Source organism: Aquarana catesbeiana, linkage group LG12 (genome assembly GCF_042186555.1).
Source record: "Aquarana catesbeiana isolate 2022-GZ linkage group LG12, ASM4218655v1, whole genome shotgun sequence".
In the NCBI taxonomy this organism is placed as follows: domain Eukaryota; kingdom Metazoa; phylum Chordata; class Amphibia; order Anura; family Ranidae; genus Aquarana; species Aquarana catesbeiana.
Window position 1 is genome coordinate 90429256 of NC_133335.1, and position 15458 is coordinate 90444713.

Genomic DNA, 15458 nt, shown 5'->3' on the forward strand with positions numbered 1-15458 from the left:
ACCTGATTTCAGAGCGCCGATCGGCGCTCATGTGACCGGCTGCCTCTCACCTCCTCTCCTCCTTCTGGCTGACATCAGTAGGGCTTTCTCATCTCCGCCCGCTTGGTTGTCTGCTCAAGAGAGGAGAGAGGCGACCAGTTATGTGAGCGCCGGTGGGCGCTCTGAAATCAGGTACACAGCGGCAGTTTTAAAAAAAATAAATGCACTGTGGACATTTAACAAAGGGGATTGTCGCATGGCTTAACAACCTTTTTAACCCAAAGATTTTATTGCTTAAACTTTTTTTTTATAAAAACGATACAGCAAAAAAAAAAAAAAAAAATGTTGCCCATAGCTGCCAGGATATTTTTAAGAAAACACATAAAATCTGATTTGTTGGTATACAGGTAAAAGCCAGTAAATTAGAATATTTTGAAAAACTTGATTTATTTCAGTAATTGCATTCAAAAGGTGTAACTTGTACATTATATTTATTCACTGCACACAGACTGATGCATTCAAATGTTTATTTCATTTAATTTTGATGATTTGAAGTGGCAACAAATGAAAATCCAAAATTCCGTGTGTCACAAAATTAGAATATTACTTAAGGCTAATACAAAAAAGGGATTTTTTAGAAATGTTGGCCAACTGAAAAGTATGAAAATGAAAAATATGAGCATGTACAATACTCAATACTTGGTTGGAGCTCCTTTTGCCTCAATTACTGCATTAATGCGGCGTGGCATGGAGTCGATGAGTTTCTGGCACTGCTCAGGTGTTATGAGAGCCCAGGTTGCTCTGATAGTGGCCTTCAACTCTTCTGCGTTGTTGGGTCTGGCATTCTGCATCTTCCTTTTCACAATACCCCACAGATTTTCTATGGGGCTAAGGTCAGGGGAGTTGGCTGGCCAATTTAGAACAGAAATACCATGGTCCGTAAACCAGGCACGGGTAGATTTTGCGCTGTGTGCAGGCGCCAAGTCCTGTTGGAACCTGAAATCTCCATCTCCATAGAGCAGGTCAGCAGCAGGAAGCATGAAGTGCTCTAAAACTTGCTGGTAGACGGCTGCGTTGACCCTGGATCTCAGGAAACAGAGTGGACCGACACCAGCAGATGACATGGCACCCCAAACCATCACTGATGGTGGAAACTTTACACTAGACTTCAGGCAACGTGGATCCTGTGCCTCTCCTGTCTTCCTCCAGACTCTGGGACCTCGATTTCCAAAGGAAATGCAAAATTTGCTTTCGTCAGAAAACATGACTTTGGACCACTCAGCAGCAGTCCAGCTCTTTTTTTCCTTAGCCCAGGTGAGACGGTTTTCGCGCTGTTTCTTGGTCAACAGTGGCTTGACACGAGGTATGCGGCAGTTGAAACCCATGTCTTTCAAGCGTCTCTTGGTGGTGGATCTTGAAGCACTGACTCCAGCAGCTGTCCACTCCTTGTGAATCTCCCCCACATTTTTGAATGGGTTTTTTTTCACAATCTTGACTAGGGCGCGGTGATCCCTATCGCTTGTACACTTTTTCTGACCACAGTTTTTCCTTCCCTTTGCCTCTCTATTAATGTGTTTGGACACAGAGCTCTGAGAACAGCCAGCCTCTTCAGCAATAACCTTTTGTGTCTTTCCCTCCTTGTGCAATGTGTCGATGGTCGCCTTTTGGACAGCTGTCAAATCTGAAGTCTTCCCCATGTTTGTGTAGGCTTCAGAACTGGACTGAGAGACCATTTAAAGCCCTTTGCAGGTGTTTTGAGTTAATCAGCTGATTAGTTTGTGGCACCAGGTGTCTTCAAAATTTAACCCTTACACAATATTCGAATTTTGTGACACACGGAATTTTGGATTTTCATTTGTTGCCACTTCAAATCATCAAAATTAAATGAAATAAACATTTGAATGCATCAGTCTGTGTGCAATGAATAAATATAATGTACAAGTTACACCTTTTGAATGCAATTACTGAAATAAATCAAGTTTTTCAAAATATTCTAATTTACTGGCTTTTACGTGTACTTGAATATCAAAAGTGTGTATGCTTACACTTGCGGTTGGGGAGCAGTAAAAACACGGTTGCGCCAAGTTTTTTTTCCAACAAGCAGCATAAGCAGCAGATTAAGGTGTACACATGCTGCAGCCGAGGTGCTTTGCATTGTGGTGCTGCAAAAATTATTCCTCCATCACACTTGATGGGCAATAGCTTGCGCAACATGACCCATTGCACACAGTTGTGTCACAGTGGAGTGGAGTTTTAGGGGTTAAAACAGGCAGTGAGAAGGTGACATAATGCCTCCACACCACCTGTCAAACACCCTCTGAAAAGCAATCCACTTCAGATTGCTCTTCAGAGAGCAAAGCTTGTGTAAATTAACTTCTCTTATTGCTCCATTAACCATTTGCTTACTAGGCACTTAAACCTCCCCTCCTGCCCAGACTAATTTTCAGCATTCAGTGCTGATGCACTTTGAATGACAATTGCGCGGTCATACAACACTGTACCCAAATGAAATTTTTATCATTTTTTCCCCACAAAAAGAGCTTTCTTTTGGTGGTATTTAATCACCACTGGGGTTTTTATTTTTTGCTAAACAAACAAAAAAAGATGGAAAATTTTGAAAAAAAAAAAAAAATCATGTTTCACAGTTTGTTATATAATTTTGCAAACAAATAATTTTTCTCCTTCATTGATAGGCACAGATAAGGCGGCAGTGATGGGGACAGATAAGGCGGCAGTGATGGGGACAGATAAGGCGACACTGATGGGTGGCACTGATAGGTGCCACTGATACGTGGCACTGGTAGGCGACACTGACGGGCAGCACTGTTGATGACATTTATAAGTGGCACTGATAGGTGGCACTGTGGGCACTGATAGGTGGCACTGGCAGGTGGCACAGATGAGCTGCCGGCAGCTCTCCTTGATCGGGACCGATGTCCCACTGACAGCCGCCAGTGATTGGCTTTTTTTTTCTCCTCGCGCTATCAGCGTGAGGAGAAAAAATAGCCGGTTACCAGCTCTGTTTACAACACATGATCAGCTGTCATTGGCTGACAGCTGATCACGTGGTAAGGGGTCGGGATCGTGATCCAACGAATCTCATAGACTCGCTGATCAGAGAGCGAGGCCGTTCGAGCACAGGAGGATGTCTATTGACGCCCTCCCGGCAAAGTAGGTCTGTGCTGTAGCCGTCATTCGGCTATAGTGCAGATCTGAAGCGGTTAAATATTGAAAGCATTTTGTCATATCTATTCAAAAATATACACTGTTCTCAGCAATCTCTGAGGACTACAGAAATACATCCCTTTATGTTATAAAGAATAGAAGAGGGGTTCTGTGGTCCTGTTTCCTGTTGTCCTGCTTTAGAAGGGTGAGTAAGTAAGTGTTATCATGCTAGGATAGGCGTGTAATACTGGAGGAATCACCAGGTGAAAATAAAGGAAACTATTGCAGCCATCACATCTTAGCCCCAGGTCACACAAACTGCGGCATTGAAATCGTGTTACTTCACCTGAAGTAGCACGATTTCTAAGTAGCACTACTTCAGGTGCTACTTGGAAGTAGTCTGTCACTTTATGAACAGACGTCTTCGCAAGTCGTACCTGAACTTGTAAAAAGTAGTGCATGAACTACTCTCAGAACAGTGCGACTCTGATGGAGTTGGAGTCTCACCGATTTGACAGCTTTCATTGCAGACAATAGGGTACGACTTGCAATGCGATTTGAAGCTATCACCTGGGACTAAGGGCTGGTAAGCTGCAATATATTACATTTTGCAATATCTTTAAAGCGGGGGTTCACCTATCTATCGTTTTTTTTTTTTTTTTGAGTTCATTCACAAACTTTTCTTCTCAGCATTACATACTCACATATTGTGTGTAATATGTCCGCCTGTGTCAGATTTCGTCGGAAAGAATAACTTATATTATTCACTGCAGGCGGTTTCCATCTTCATTGTGGGCATTTGAAGCCCACAAGCATTTATTTCCTGGATGTGGTGAATGCTGTGCTCCCAGCATTCACCGCTCGTTCCCGCACATGCTCAGTGGCATCCTGGGAAGCCTGAGACTAGCTCCCAGGAGTCTGGGAGAGGCTAGAAACACGCCTACTCCCACGGGAGGAGAACCAGGAAGTGCAAAGAAGAATAGAAAAATAAAAGGTAATTACAGCGATTTAAATTTTTTTAAACGGCATGTCAGCATCTAGGCAAGGAAGAGAATACATACAGATATTGTTCAAAATTTGGGTGGAACTTCACTTTAATGTAACATTTTCTCAGAACAGGAAGACGTCAAACCTCATAGCCTCTACGTTGGGATTGTCCTCTCCTCTGAAGAACTGGTTACTCCGGTCTGTCCTCACAACATCTTTATCTACTGTAAACTGAACATTTCTCCAGAAATCTTTCTGAGCATCAGGGCTCATGGAGACTCTGTATATTAATGAAAGAAAAAAAGAGGTAATAAAAACCTAAAGGGGCTTTTTTTTTTACAATGCAAAAAGGAAAACACTGACCAGGATTTTTAAAATGTTTTATCTACACCGTACATAGATTCTAATTGAGTAACGTATGCTTAATTGTGTTCTCAGAATATCAGATTGGTGTACCTTTTATTCTGGATCTGGGCATATTCCTCTCTTCTCTGAACCCGCAGAGATTCACGCTCCTCACTAGTGGACTCCCAGTTGTAGTATCCAAGAAGGAATGGCCACACTTCTCCCCTCAAGGATGTCTCAATGCCACCAAAAAATATTGCCTGCAACAAAGAGAAAAGTACGGTCACTCACTTGTGTCAGATGACTGTTATGGCATTTAAAAGTGACACCAAACTCAGGTTTTGCTGCAGTGATCTAACTTCCTGTTAGAGGGGTGCTATGTTTGTTCTCTATGGTCCCACTGTATGTAGGAGAGTACCCACCATCACTTGTGTGCATAGAGCAGTGGACATGACCACAACCAACATGATGAGTAAAAAAAAAAAAGGAGGTTCAGCAGTTCACGGAGCATGTTACAAGGAGGCAGATAAACACAGTATACTTTACAAGGCTATTAAAGTGGTTGTAAGGCTAAATGTTTTTTTTTTTTTTTTACCTTAAAGTGGTTTTAAAGGCAGACATTTCTTTTTACTTTGAGCAGTTTCCCCCCGCCTCCCTTATACTTACCTGAGCACCATCTCGATCCAGTGATGTGCATGAAAGCACGGCTCTCCTGAGTCTCTGCCTCCTCACTGGCTCACACAGCAGTGGAAGCCATTGGCTCCTGCTGCTATCAATCACAGCCAGTGAGCCAATGAGGAGAGAATGGGGCCAAGCCATGCACCGTGTGTGAATGGACAATGTCCATTCACATGAGTGTGGCTTGAGAGCGAGCCTGCTCAAGTGCCCTCATAGCAAGCAGCTTGCTATTGGGGGCATTCTGTAGAGGGGAGGAGCCAGGTCCGCCGACGGGGTTTGTTATTAAAAATAAAATGAACCTTTAGAACCACTTTCATGTATTTCCTGCATTAAGGTATAAAACCTTTTAGGTGCAGCCCCCCCCCCCCCCCATATACCTACCTGAGCCCCATCTCAATTTAGCGCAGTGCCCAAGAGCACTCTCTCTCCTCACTGGCATCAGTGAGTGCAGCGAGAGCTACTGGCTCCTGCTGCTGGCAATCAAATCCAGTAACAAGGGAGAGGGGGGCAGGGCCAAGCTGTACTGTGTGTGTCAATAGATGCACACAGTGCAGCTTAGGATCAAATATGCACGAGTACCCCCCTAGCAAGCGACTTGCTAGAGGGGTACTAGGACAGCAGGAGTAGTCAGGGGTGCCAGCGAGAGAATAGTAAGATTGGGGCGGTTCTGTGCAAAACCCAAATACACAGTTGAAAATCATATGACAGAACTGTCTTACTGGACAATCTGTAATTCTGCTCAGCCAGTATTTTAATCCTAACACCTCTGCCACATTGTACATCCAGTACAAATATGATTTTCTGGCTACTGCTTCTTCTCTGTGAGATGACAAAGGAATCTGTAAAGTTTACCTAGGAAATAAGTGTGTCACCCGTCCAGTGTGGCAGGGGTGGGTGAGTCACAGTACAGGTGGAAAGAATTACAAATCCTTCGTCTGATCACACATGTATTACATTTTTTCTACATGTATTCATATTTGTAATACTTAGATGTACAATGAAATTATAATGCCCACTTAAACAAAATCAGATTTGGAGAAAAAAAAAAAAAAAGCATTAGTGCTTTGCTGGTTCAGCAGGCACCATCCGGATTTCGATCCATGCATGGGCAGGGAAGTTGTACAGAAGTCGAACTGCCAATCGACTTTTGTTTAACCACTCTGTCGGATTTTCTCCACTTACAGTAGAGGTGTTGGATATAAATCGCAGCTTCGGTGCATCGTGATTCAGATGTTCATGATGCTGCGAGCCGGCCAAATCGATGTCTGGTAACGTCATCCTCTGCCTCTCCTGGAGAAACACAGAGGCAGAGCCTGCATGGTGGATAAATCCCCCTCCCTTTCACTGAAGCAAAAACTCAGCCGATGAGCTGACAGCCAGTACAGTGCAGAGGGGAGGAGCTCAAGGAGACCCGACATCAAGAGAGGCTTCACTGGAGGCACTGGAAGGGGAAAGACACACTGAGCAGCATGGAGGAAGGGGAATCGACTGACACTGAGAGCTGGTGAGTGCCAGTGTCACTGATCCCATCCCTCCACTACCATCTATCCCATTGCCACTGATCCCACCATCCCTCTGCCTGATCCCAGCTATGCCTCTGATCCCAACATCCCTCTGCCTGATCCCATCTATCCCTCTGCCACTGATCCCACCATCCCTCTGTCACTGATCCCATCTATCCCTCTGCCACTGATCCCACCACCCCTCTGCCTGATCCCATCTATCCCTCTGATCCCAACATCTCTCTGCCTGATCCCAGCCATCCCCCTGCCACTGGAGAGGAATTAAGTTTTTCTGACTGCTTGAATTTTTGAATAAAAAGTTTTTAGCTATGGGCACTTGCGCAGTAATCGTGATGCATTATGATGCATCGTGGCATCGAATCGAATCGTGGACAGGATAATCGTTATCGAATCATGAGACCAGTGTAGATGCGCACCCCTACTGGACAGTGTATTCTTCTGAAGGCTCCCTGCTGTCAGTATAAATACTACAAGCAGGGAGGATTCCTCCATCCATCTCGAGTGTGTGAATGGGGGAATCAAATCCATTTTTTTCATCTAACTCGCTGGTTGAAAAAAAGCTCAGACTCAGCTATGGGTTGTTAAAGACATGTACGAAAAAAATAGGATTTTTATAACAGCTTACCTGTAAAAATCCTTTTCTTTTGAGGTACATCACGGGACACAGAGCCTCAGTAATTACTGATGAGTTATAGAGTATCACTAGGTGATTGGACACTGGCACACCCTAGACAGGAAGTTCAACCCCCTATATAAACCCTCACCTTATTGGGGATACCTCAGTTTTGTAGCAAAGCAATATAAGTGAATTAGAAGAGGGGTGGGACCTCTGTGTCCCGTGATGTACCTCAAAAGAAAAGGATTTTACAGGTAAGCTGTTATAAAAATCCGATTTTCTTTCTCGTACATCATGGGACACAGAGCCTCAGTAATTACTGATGGGATGTCCCAGAGCAATGCCATTTGAGGGGAGGGACCACAACAAGTAGGGTGTAATCAGACCTGAGGACCTCGTACCGCTGCCTGCAGCACACTACGCCCAAAGGCGATATCCTCATGCCTTCCCACATCCACCTGATAAAATCTGGTGAATGTAAGCACTTAAGACCAGGTTGCGGCCTTGCAGATTTGAGCCAAAGAGGCCCGGTAATGCACCGCCCAAGAAGCACTAATAGCCCTTGTGGAGTGTGCCTTGATTTGAAAAGGTGGAATTTTCTGTTTCAAACCGTAAGCTTGAATAATCATTTGTCGAATCCATTTAGAAATGGTAGACTTTGACGCTGCCTGTCCTCTATTGGGACCTTCTGGCAACACGAACAAAACATCCGTTTTGCGAATTTGAGCAGTTGCTTCCAGACAGACTTTGACTGCTCTTACTACATCCAAAGAATGTAGAGACTTTCTTCCGTAGAACAGGGATCTGGAAAAAAGGAAGGTAGAACAATATCTTGGTTTAGATGAAAATCTGAAACCACTTTCGGTAGAAAGCTAGGATGAGGGCGCAATACCACTCTATCCTTGTGCATGATTAAATAACGCTCTTTACAGGAAAGAGCTGCTAATTCTGATACTCTTCTAGCAGAAGAAATGGCTACCAGAAAAATTAACTTTCTTGTCAACAAGACCAAGGGAATTTGACGTATTGGTTCAAAAGGCTGTTTCTGTAAAACTGACAGAACCAAATTCAAGTCCCAGGGGTTTAGGGGCGCCTTAACCAGAGGATTAAGACGTGTTACCCCCTGCATAAATTTTCAGACCAAAGAATGTAAAGCAAGTGGCCATTGAAATAATACTGATAAGGCCGAGACCTGGCCCTTGATGGTACTCAAGGCCAGCTTCATTTCTAATCCCATTTCTAGAAAGTCAAGAATTCTACCTATTACATATTTTCTGGGATGTCAACCCCTGGCTTCACACCAGGATACATAAGTCTTCCAGACTCTATGATAAATTACTCTGGAAGCTGGCTTCTTTGCATTGATCAAGGTAGAGATTACAGGACCTGAAAGCCCACGATTCTTCAGAACGTGGGTTTCAATAGCCAAACCATCAAGCGTTTGTAAGGCAGGATGGAACACTGGACCTTGTGATAACCGGTCTGGACGCGACGGTAGGGTCCACGGGGAACCTACTGTCATCCTTACTATTTCGGCATACCAAGCTCTCCTGGGCCAAGCTGGGGCCTGCGAAGGAGTCGTGGCAGTAGCAGAATAGGAGGGAATGCATAAATCAGTGAGAACCGATGCCACGGAATCACCAACGCATCTGTCCCGCATGCAAGAGGATCCTTTGTTCTTGCCAAAAACTTGTCGATCTTCTTGTTGAATCTGGATGCAAAGAGATCTACATCTGGAACCCCCCATCTTTGGCATATGGCCCAAAAGACGTCAGGGTGAAGAGACCATTCCCCTGGGACTAACCGCTGGCGACTCAAATAGTCCGCCTGCCAGTTCTCTATCCCCGAAATGAAGACTGCCGATATGCATGGCACATGATTTTCTGCCCAGACTGGTTCACTTCTCCCTGAGATGCACGACTCTTTGTGCCTCCTTGGTGATTGATATAAGCCACTGCTGTGGCATTGTCGGACTGGATCCTGACAGGGCAACCCTGTAGCCTGAGAGTCCAGGCCTTTAGGGCTAGATACGCTGCACGGATCTCCAGAATGTTGATGGGTAAGGTGCTCTCGGTTTTGGACCATTCCCCTTGGACCGCAGACTGTTCCAGAACTGCTCCCCAACCCGAAAGACTGGCATCTGTTGTTACCACTGTCCAGGTAACCGGTAAAAAGGGTTTCCCTTTTTGCAGGTTTTTGGGTATTAACCACCAACTGACTTAATTACGCCGGACGTCGCGTTAATGCTCCGCCCCCCCTCCTCCGACCACCCCTCCCCCGGCTTTTTTCAAAACCATGTGCTTTCCCGCGAGCCGAGGCTTTAATCCCTGGGACAAGCATGGAAGGGAGGCTTGGGTGGAGGAGAGAGAAGGGCCGGTGGATGGGAACCTGCCAAAAAAATGGCGGTAGCGGTGGCTGGTGCGGTATATTACCGCTGCTTGCTCAGGCCACCCCGGCCCCCCTAAGCCATGGGGGGAGAATCCTTAAGGAGAAAACCCCCCAACCCATCCTACCTGGAGCCTGGCTGGAGGAGCGTATAGCGTGGACACTGAGATAGACGGAACAGGCATGAAAGGTATGTGCTCTTGACAGACCCCAGTGGCGTCAATAAGCATAGCATACATTTACTTAAAGGAGAAACCTACTAGAATTAAAAAATCCCTGAGGAGTCTCCCTTACCTTATCCAGCTGCAGGGTTCTGTTATACAGACCCAATCTTCACCTCTCACGGTGGGCTCCATTTGAAAAAACCTTCAGAGACGGGGCCCCCTTGAATAGGAGGATCCGCAGTTCTGGCCCCGTAAGGCACCCCGCCAGGGATATGGCTGAAAAAAACAAATACTGGGTCCCGGGGTCCAGCTCTCTAAAAGAGAAGCGTAAAACCTCGTTTCTTCGGACACGAGGCCCGGGTACCATCCAATTTGGCCTGAAAAAGCACTTTGAATGGATCCGGTTGCATGGCTTGCCCCAGTATGGGATATTCCTTTGGAGCTCAGCACAGCACATCTTGTTCGTGACCAACACCTAAAACACTGGCGAAAAAACTGAGGTATCCCCAGTAAGGGGAGGGGTTATATAGGGGGTTGAACTTCCTGTCTAGGGTGTGCCAGTGTTCAATCACCCAGTGATACCCTATAACCCATCAGAAATTACTGAGGCTCTGTGTCCCGTGATGTACAAGAAAGAAAACAGAACTTTAGTAAGCGTCTGCCCCCTTCCAGTCTAAAGCTTACCACACATAGTACAATCTGTAGTGCAAGGTTTTGATTGATTGTACAGAGGTTGTATGGTCAGATTGCAATGTGTATGGTGAGCCTTATACTCACTTGTCCCTGATATGCCAAGATCTTAGCACTGATGACCTCCTCAGCACTGCACCGCCTCTTGTCAGAATCTGATTGGTTGGCCCTGCACTCCTCTATGGAGAGTTTGAACTCTGATGAAAGACTACTGCAACTCCCTCCTCATTGGATTACCTTTACATAGACTATCCCCTCTTCAGTCCATAATGCATGCCGCTGCAAGACTCATCCACCTTACCAACCATTCAGTATCCTCCACCCCTCTCTGCCAATCCCTCCACTGGCTTCCACTCACCCAACGAATAAAATTCAAATTACTAACAATAATTTACAAAGCCATCCATAACTCTGCCCCCAGCTACATCACTAACCTAGTCCCAAAATGCCAACCAAGCCGCTCTCTTCGGTCCTCCCAAAGCCCCCTGCTCTCTAGCTCTCTTGTCACTTCCTCCCATGCTCACCTCCAGGATTTCTCCAGAGCTTCTCCCATCCTTTGGAACTCCCCACCTCAATCTGTCCAACTGTCCCCTAATCTATCCATCTTTAGACGATGCCTGAAACCCCTTCTCTTTAAAGAAGCTTATTCTGCTTCTAACTACTGCTTCTTTACTTCCACCATCAGCTCATCCCCCACAGCTATTACCTTTTGTATCTATTGACCCTCCCTTTTTAGATTGTAAGCTCTAACGAGCAGGGCCCCCTGATTCCTCTTGTACCAAATTGTAATGTAACTGTAATGTCTGCCTTTATTTTGTTAATCGCTGCGCAAACTGTTGGCAATATATAAATCCTGTATAATAATAATAGTAAATACAGTTACACTTAAAATCTGAACTTCAGGCTCAATAAAAACATACAGCCTGAAATAATTGTTGGCTTTGCCCTGTGCTTCGGGACATGCTACATTTTTCCCCAGTGCACTGGATGGCACCAGAAGTGTGTGAAGAACTAAACAGAGTGTACCCTTTGTACACTTGTAACTAATAAAGTAAAAAAAAAAAAGTAAAATTGTAAAATCCATGGTACCACTTATCACTGACAGACACCAGCCAACAGATTGTTTTAGTGTGCAACTAGTGTTATCATAGCCTTACTTACACAGTACGGGCTGGTTTACACCAGCTTTGACCTCTGAAGAACAATCCATGGCAGATTGCGTTTTGGAGGGTATTAGACAGTGGGTGAGGTCTCCTCACTGCCTGTTTTAATCCCTGAAAACCTGCACCACCACACCACAAACCATGCACAGGCAGTTTGCAATATGGCCCCATTCAGTTGAATGCTGCTGCCAACTGAAAGCGATAATGGGGAAACTATTTGTTGTGCATGCCCTGGTTCATTGTCTTTGTAGCTTAATTGTACGAGGTAAAAGAATAAAAATAAACACCTCAGCCACATGTTTTTTATCGCCCTCTCTCCCCCAAAACTACAAGTGTAAAGGAGGCCTTACATGATCAGCAAGTGATTACACTTCAGCTTCAAACTGTATTCACATTTATTGCTGCTTTTTTTAAAGCAGCTGATGCACATTTTTCAGCACTGGAACCATTTAGGCTACATTCTGTCAGTTGTATTGAGTACCTTGGAGTTCAGCATTAGGCATGCATAAAACAGCCTTTTCTTTGCAACATGGAAGAAAAGTATGCCATTTTATAGTTAAACAAACCCTGACTGCTGTAGGTTTAAACTGCAGACATCTAAGGGTGCTTGCACATACCTTCAGCACACACTGCTTTTAGAGCTAAATCCCTGATTGTTTTGACAGATAAAGCTTGACAACTTCTGTGTAGTGTTGGATCTTGCAGCTACCTGGGGATCTGATGCCACACACTGCACAGTGTAGAGTAGGAAGGCGAGTGTAATCTGAGACCTGAGTGGAGGGAATGGACGCAACCCCATTCTACACAGTCTTATAGGGTAACATGATCAGCTGAGGCTGTCAATCACCTGCTGCGTGCTGGAGGGGGGACAGGGCTATCACCCGGGATTCCGTGGTGTCAGCATAGAGTCTATGCCAGTGATGGCGAACTTTGGCACCCCAGATGTTTTGCAACTACATTTCCCATGATGCTCATGCACTCTGCAGTGTAGTTGAGCATCATGGGAAATGTAGTTCCAAAACATCTGGGTTGCCAAGGTTCGCCATCACTGGTCTATGCCATAGACTGTTAGAAGTGACTCATCCAGTTAGCAGTCAGGAGGACAGAGCAGCCAGAAATTATACTGCGTTCTTTGGATTGAGGCAAGTACAAACTATAGGGGGATAAGCTTTGATCATTTTTCATTTCAGAGGATTACAACAAGTTACAGCTAATTAATTGCATAAGCCTAGTTGTGACTAGTTTGTTGACAGCAGCTCAGCTTGAGGGGAAGGGGAGGGGAAAAGAAAACAGGAAATCTAGAAAAAAAAAAAAAACCAGGATTTTTGTGCTTACCATAAAATAAGTTTCTTGGCATTCATTAAGGGACAATAGAATATAGTAATTATTGGACATTTTGGTTATACTGCCATCTTCAAGAGAAACTGGACATTGGTAAACATAAAAAAGTCAGTGGACAGCCAGGTATTTTTTTTTAATCATGTTTCAGTTTTGTATAAAACCAGTACCAGTAGTATATCACAAACACAAAGGGGTGAGATATGCGTGCCTTATGGCCCGTACACACGATCCGAACATCGTACGATATTCGGATCGTGTGTACACTACTTTCGACAGCCGATCATGACCGTTCATCTGATATTATTTGATCGGACATACACGAAAATTTTCCTTGAACGATTCCAGATCTTACGATTTTCATTTAGTCAGTATAGTTGTCGTCCGAAAATACAATACAAATACATTACAACACATGACACCACTTCCGATTTTTTTGTCGGTCGTACGAGAATTTTCGTGACTTTCAATTTCTACTTGTGACTATTATTGCGAGAACCGACGTACGATCGGTTGTACGATATTCGGAACGTGTGTACGAGGCATTACAGTGGTTGTGAACCTTTACATATACCCAATGAAGTGACTGGCCTCAGGTGATACACAGAAAAGAAACAAATCTTCCTACATACATTGTACCTATTTATCTGAAGTCTTCTTTTCTCTATATCTATTCAAAGTGCTAAATTATAAAGCTTGTCAGAGATTTCAGAAAAAATGGGGCGGAGAGCTGAAGTTACACTCTGCAAAGCTCAGTGTTGAGAGCTCTGAGAGCTGATTGGAGAGAAGGGACACACCCCCTTCACACAGCATACAGGATAGCAGAGGAATGAAGCAGCAGTTTAACGTGACAGTGCTAAGTGCTAGTGTAGACAGATATACACTATAGCGGGATATACATTGTTCATATTTCATGTCCCAGGTTTACATCCACTTTAATGAACACCATGAAACGGATTTTACGGTAAATACAAAAGAATCATGTTTTCTGTGTTGTTTATTAAGGAACATGGGATTCTTAGACATTTATGATGTCCAGAAGCAATACAACTGATGGAGGGCAACAGCCACCAAGAGATCCAATGGATGTAAAATCTTATTATAACAGTATCCAAAAGAAACAATGCCTGAACAAAAGTTAGATGGAAAAAATGGAAGTAAACTTTGAACTGCTACAACCAACGTTAAATGTTAACAGACTTCATTAAAAAAAAACTGTAGGAGAAAGTATACCCTAAAATAAGCTTCAGTCAACATAGGAAGACAGAGGTCTTAGGGTGTGGGGAGCCTATATAATCTGGGGTTATGTACACTACGGGAAAGAAAACCCAGAAGAGTAAGGAAAATCAACCGAACCAGATGCTGGGTCGTAGAGTCTAGAGTAGAAGCTGCAGGTTGAAGCCAGAGAATCTTAAAAAGAAGGAAAAATATTCAAGACTTGATGGGATAAGCAAACAATAATCAACTGGAAAAAGTAGGATACAGCTTTAAACAAAGGATTATAGCTTCAAGATCTGTGGTTTGAGTGGGAGGCAGACTGATTGTATACAAAGTATAACAGCTGTAGTGGATAAGAAGGATGAGCTCCAGCGTGTTCGCACAGCCCACGTGCAGAGCCCGCCAGGAAGTCGGCACTGCGCTAATCATAGGCAGTGAGACATTGTCCCAATGCCCGGAGCTCATCCTTAGTGGATGAAGAATGGAGTTCTACTACCCCATCTAAAGACCTGTGTGGAAGTAGGCACATGGTACAAGGTTCACCAAGATCAGCAACATCACTGTTCAGTGTGTGACCGAAAAGGCACCTTCCTTCAAAAGGTAATAAATTTGGCATTCTATAAATGTATGCTCTATAGCTAATGCAAAAAACCAAAGTGCCCTATGTATATACAAATCACTGCCACGAGAGAGACAAACCTCTAAATGGCCCTCACAACTGAAGCGTAGGACTTGATTTGAAGGACTTGATCCATTGTGATATGATCCCATACATAAATTCAATCCAAACAGATTTTAGTGAGTCTTCCCAGTTACAGTATCTCACAAAAGTGAGTACACCCCTCACATTTTTGTAAATATTTTATTATATCTTTTCAAGTGACAACACTGAAGAAATGACACTTTGCTACAATGTAAAGTAGTTAGTGTACAGCTTGTAAATTTGCTGTCCCCTCAAATAACAACACACAGCCATTAATGTCTAAACCTCTGGCAACAAAAGTGAGTACAACCCTAAGTGAATATGTCCAAATTGGGACCAAATTGTTAATATTTTGTGTGGCCACCATTAATTTTCCAGCACTGCCTTAACACGGAGTCCACCAGAGCTTCACAGGTTGCCACTGGAGTCCTCTTCCACTCCTCCATGACAACATCACCGAGCTGGTGGATGTTCGAGACCTTGCGCTCCTCCACCTTCTATTTG

The 15458-nt window shown here is 44.2% G+C and overlaps 1 protein-coding gene across 5 annotated transcripts in view; it reads right to left on the bottom strand.

Moving 5' to 3' along the window:
* Window positions 1-15458, bottom strand: part of TBC1D16 (TBC1 domain family member 16) — a 241513-nt gene that overhangs the window by 83196 nt on the left and 142859 nt on the right. For all 5 annotated transcript variants that reach the window (XM_073608200.1, XM_073608201.1, XM_073608204.1 and 2 more), the window contains exons 7-8: window positions 4588-4736; window positions 4277-4411 (exon numbers count right to left, since the gene is read on the bottom strand). In XM_073608200.1, the coding sequence (XP_073464301.1) occupies window positions 4277-4411; window positions 4588-4736 (284 nt within the window). The remainder of the gene's footprint in view (window positions 1-4276; window positions 4412-4587; window positions 4737-15458) is intronic.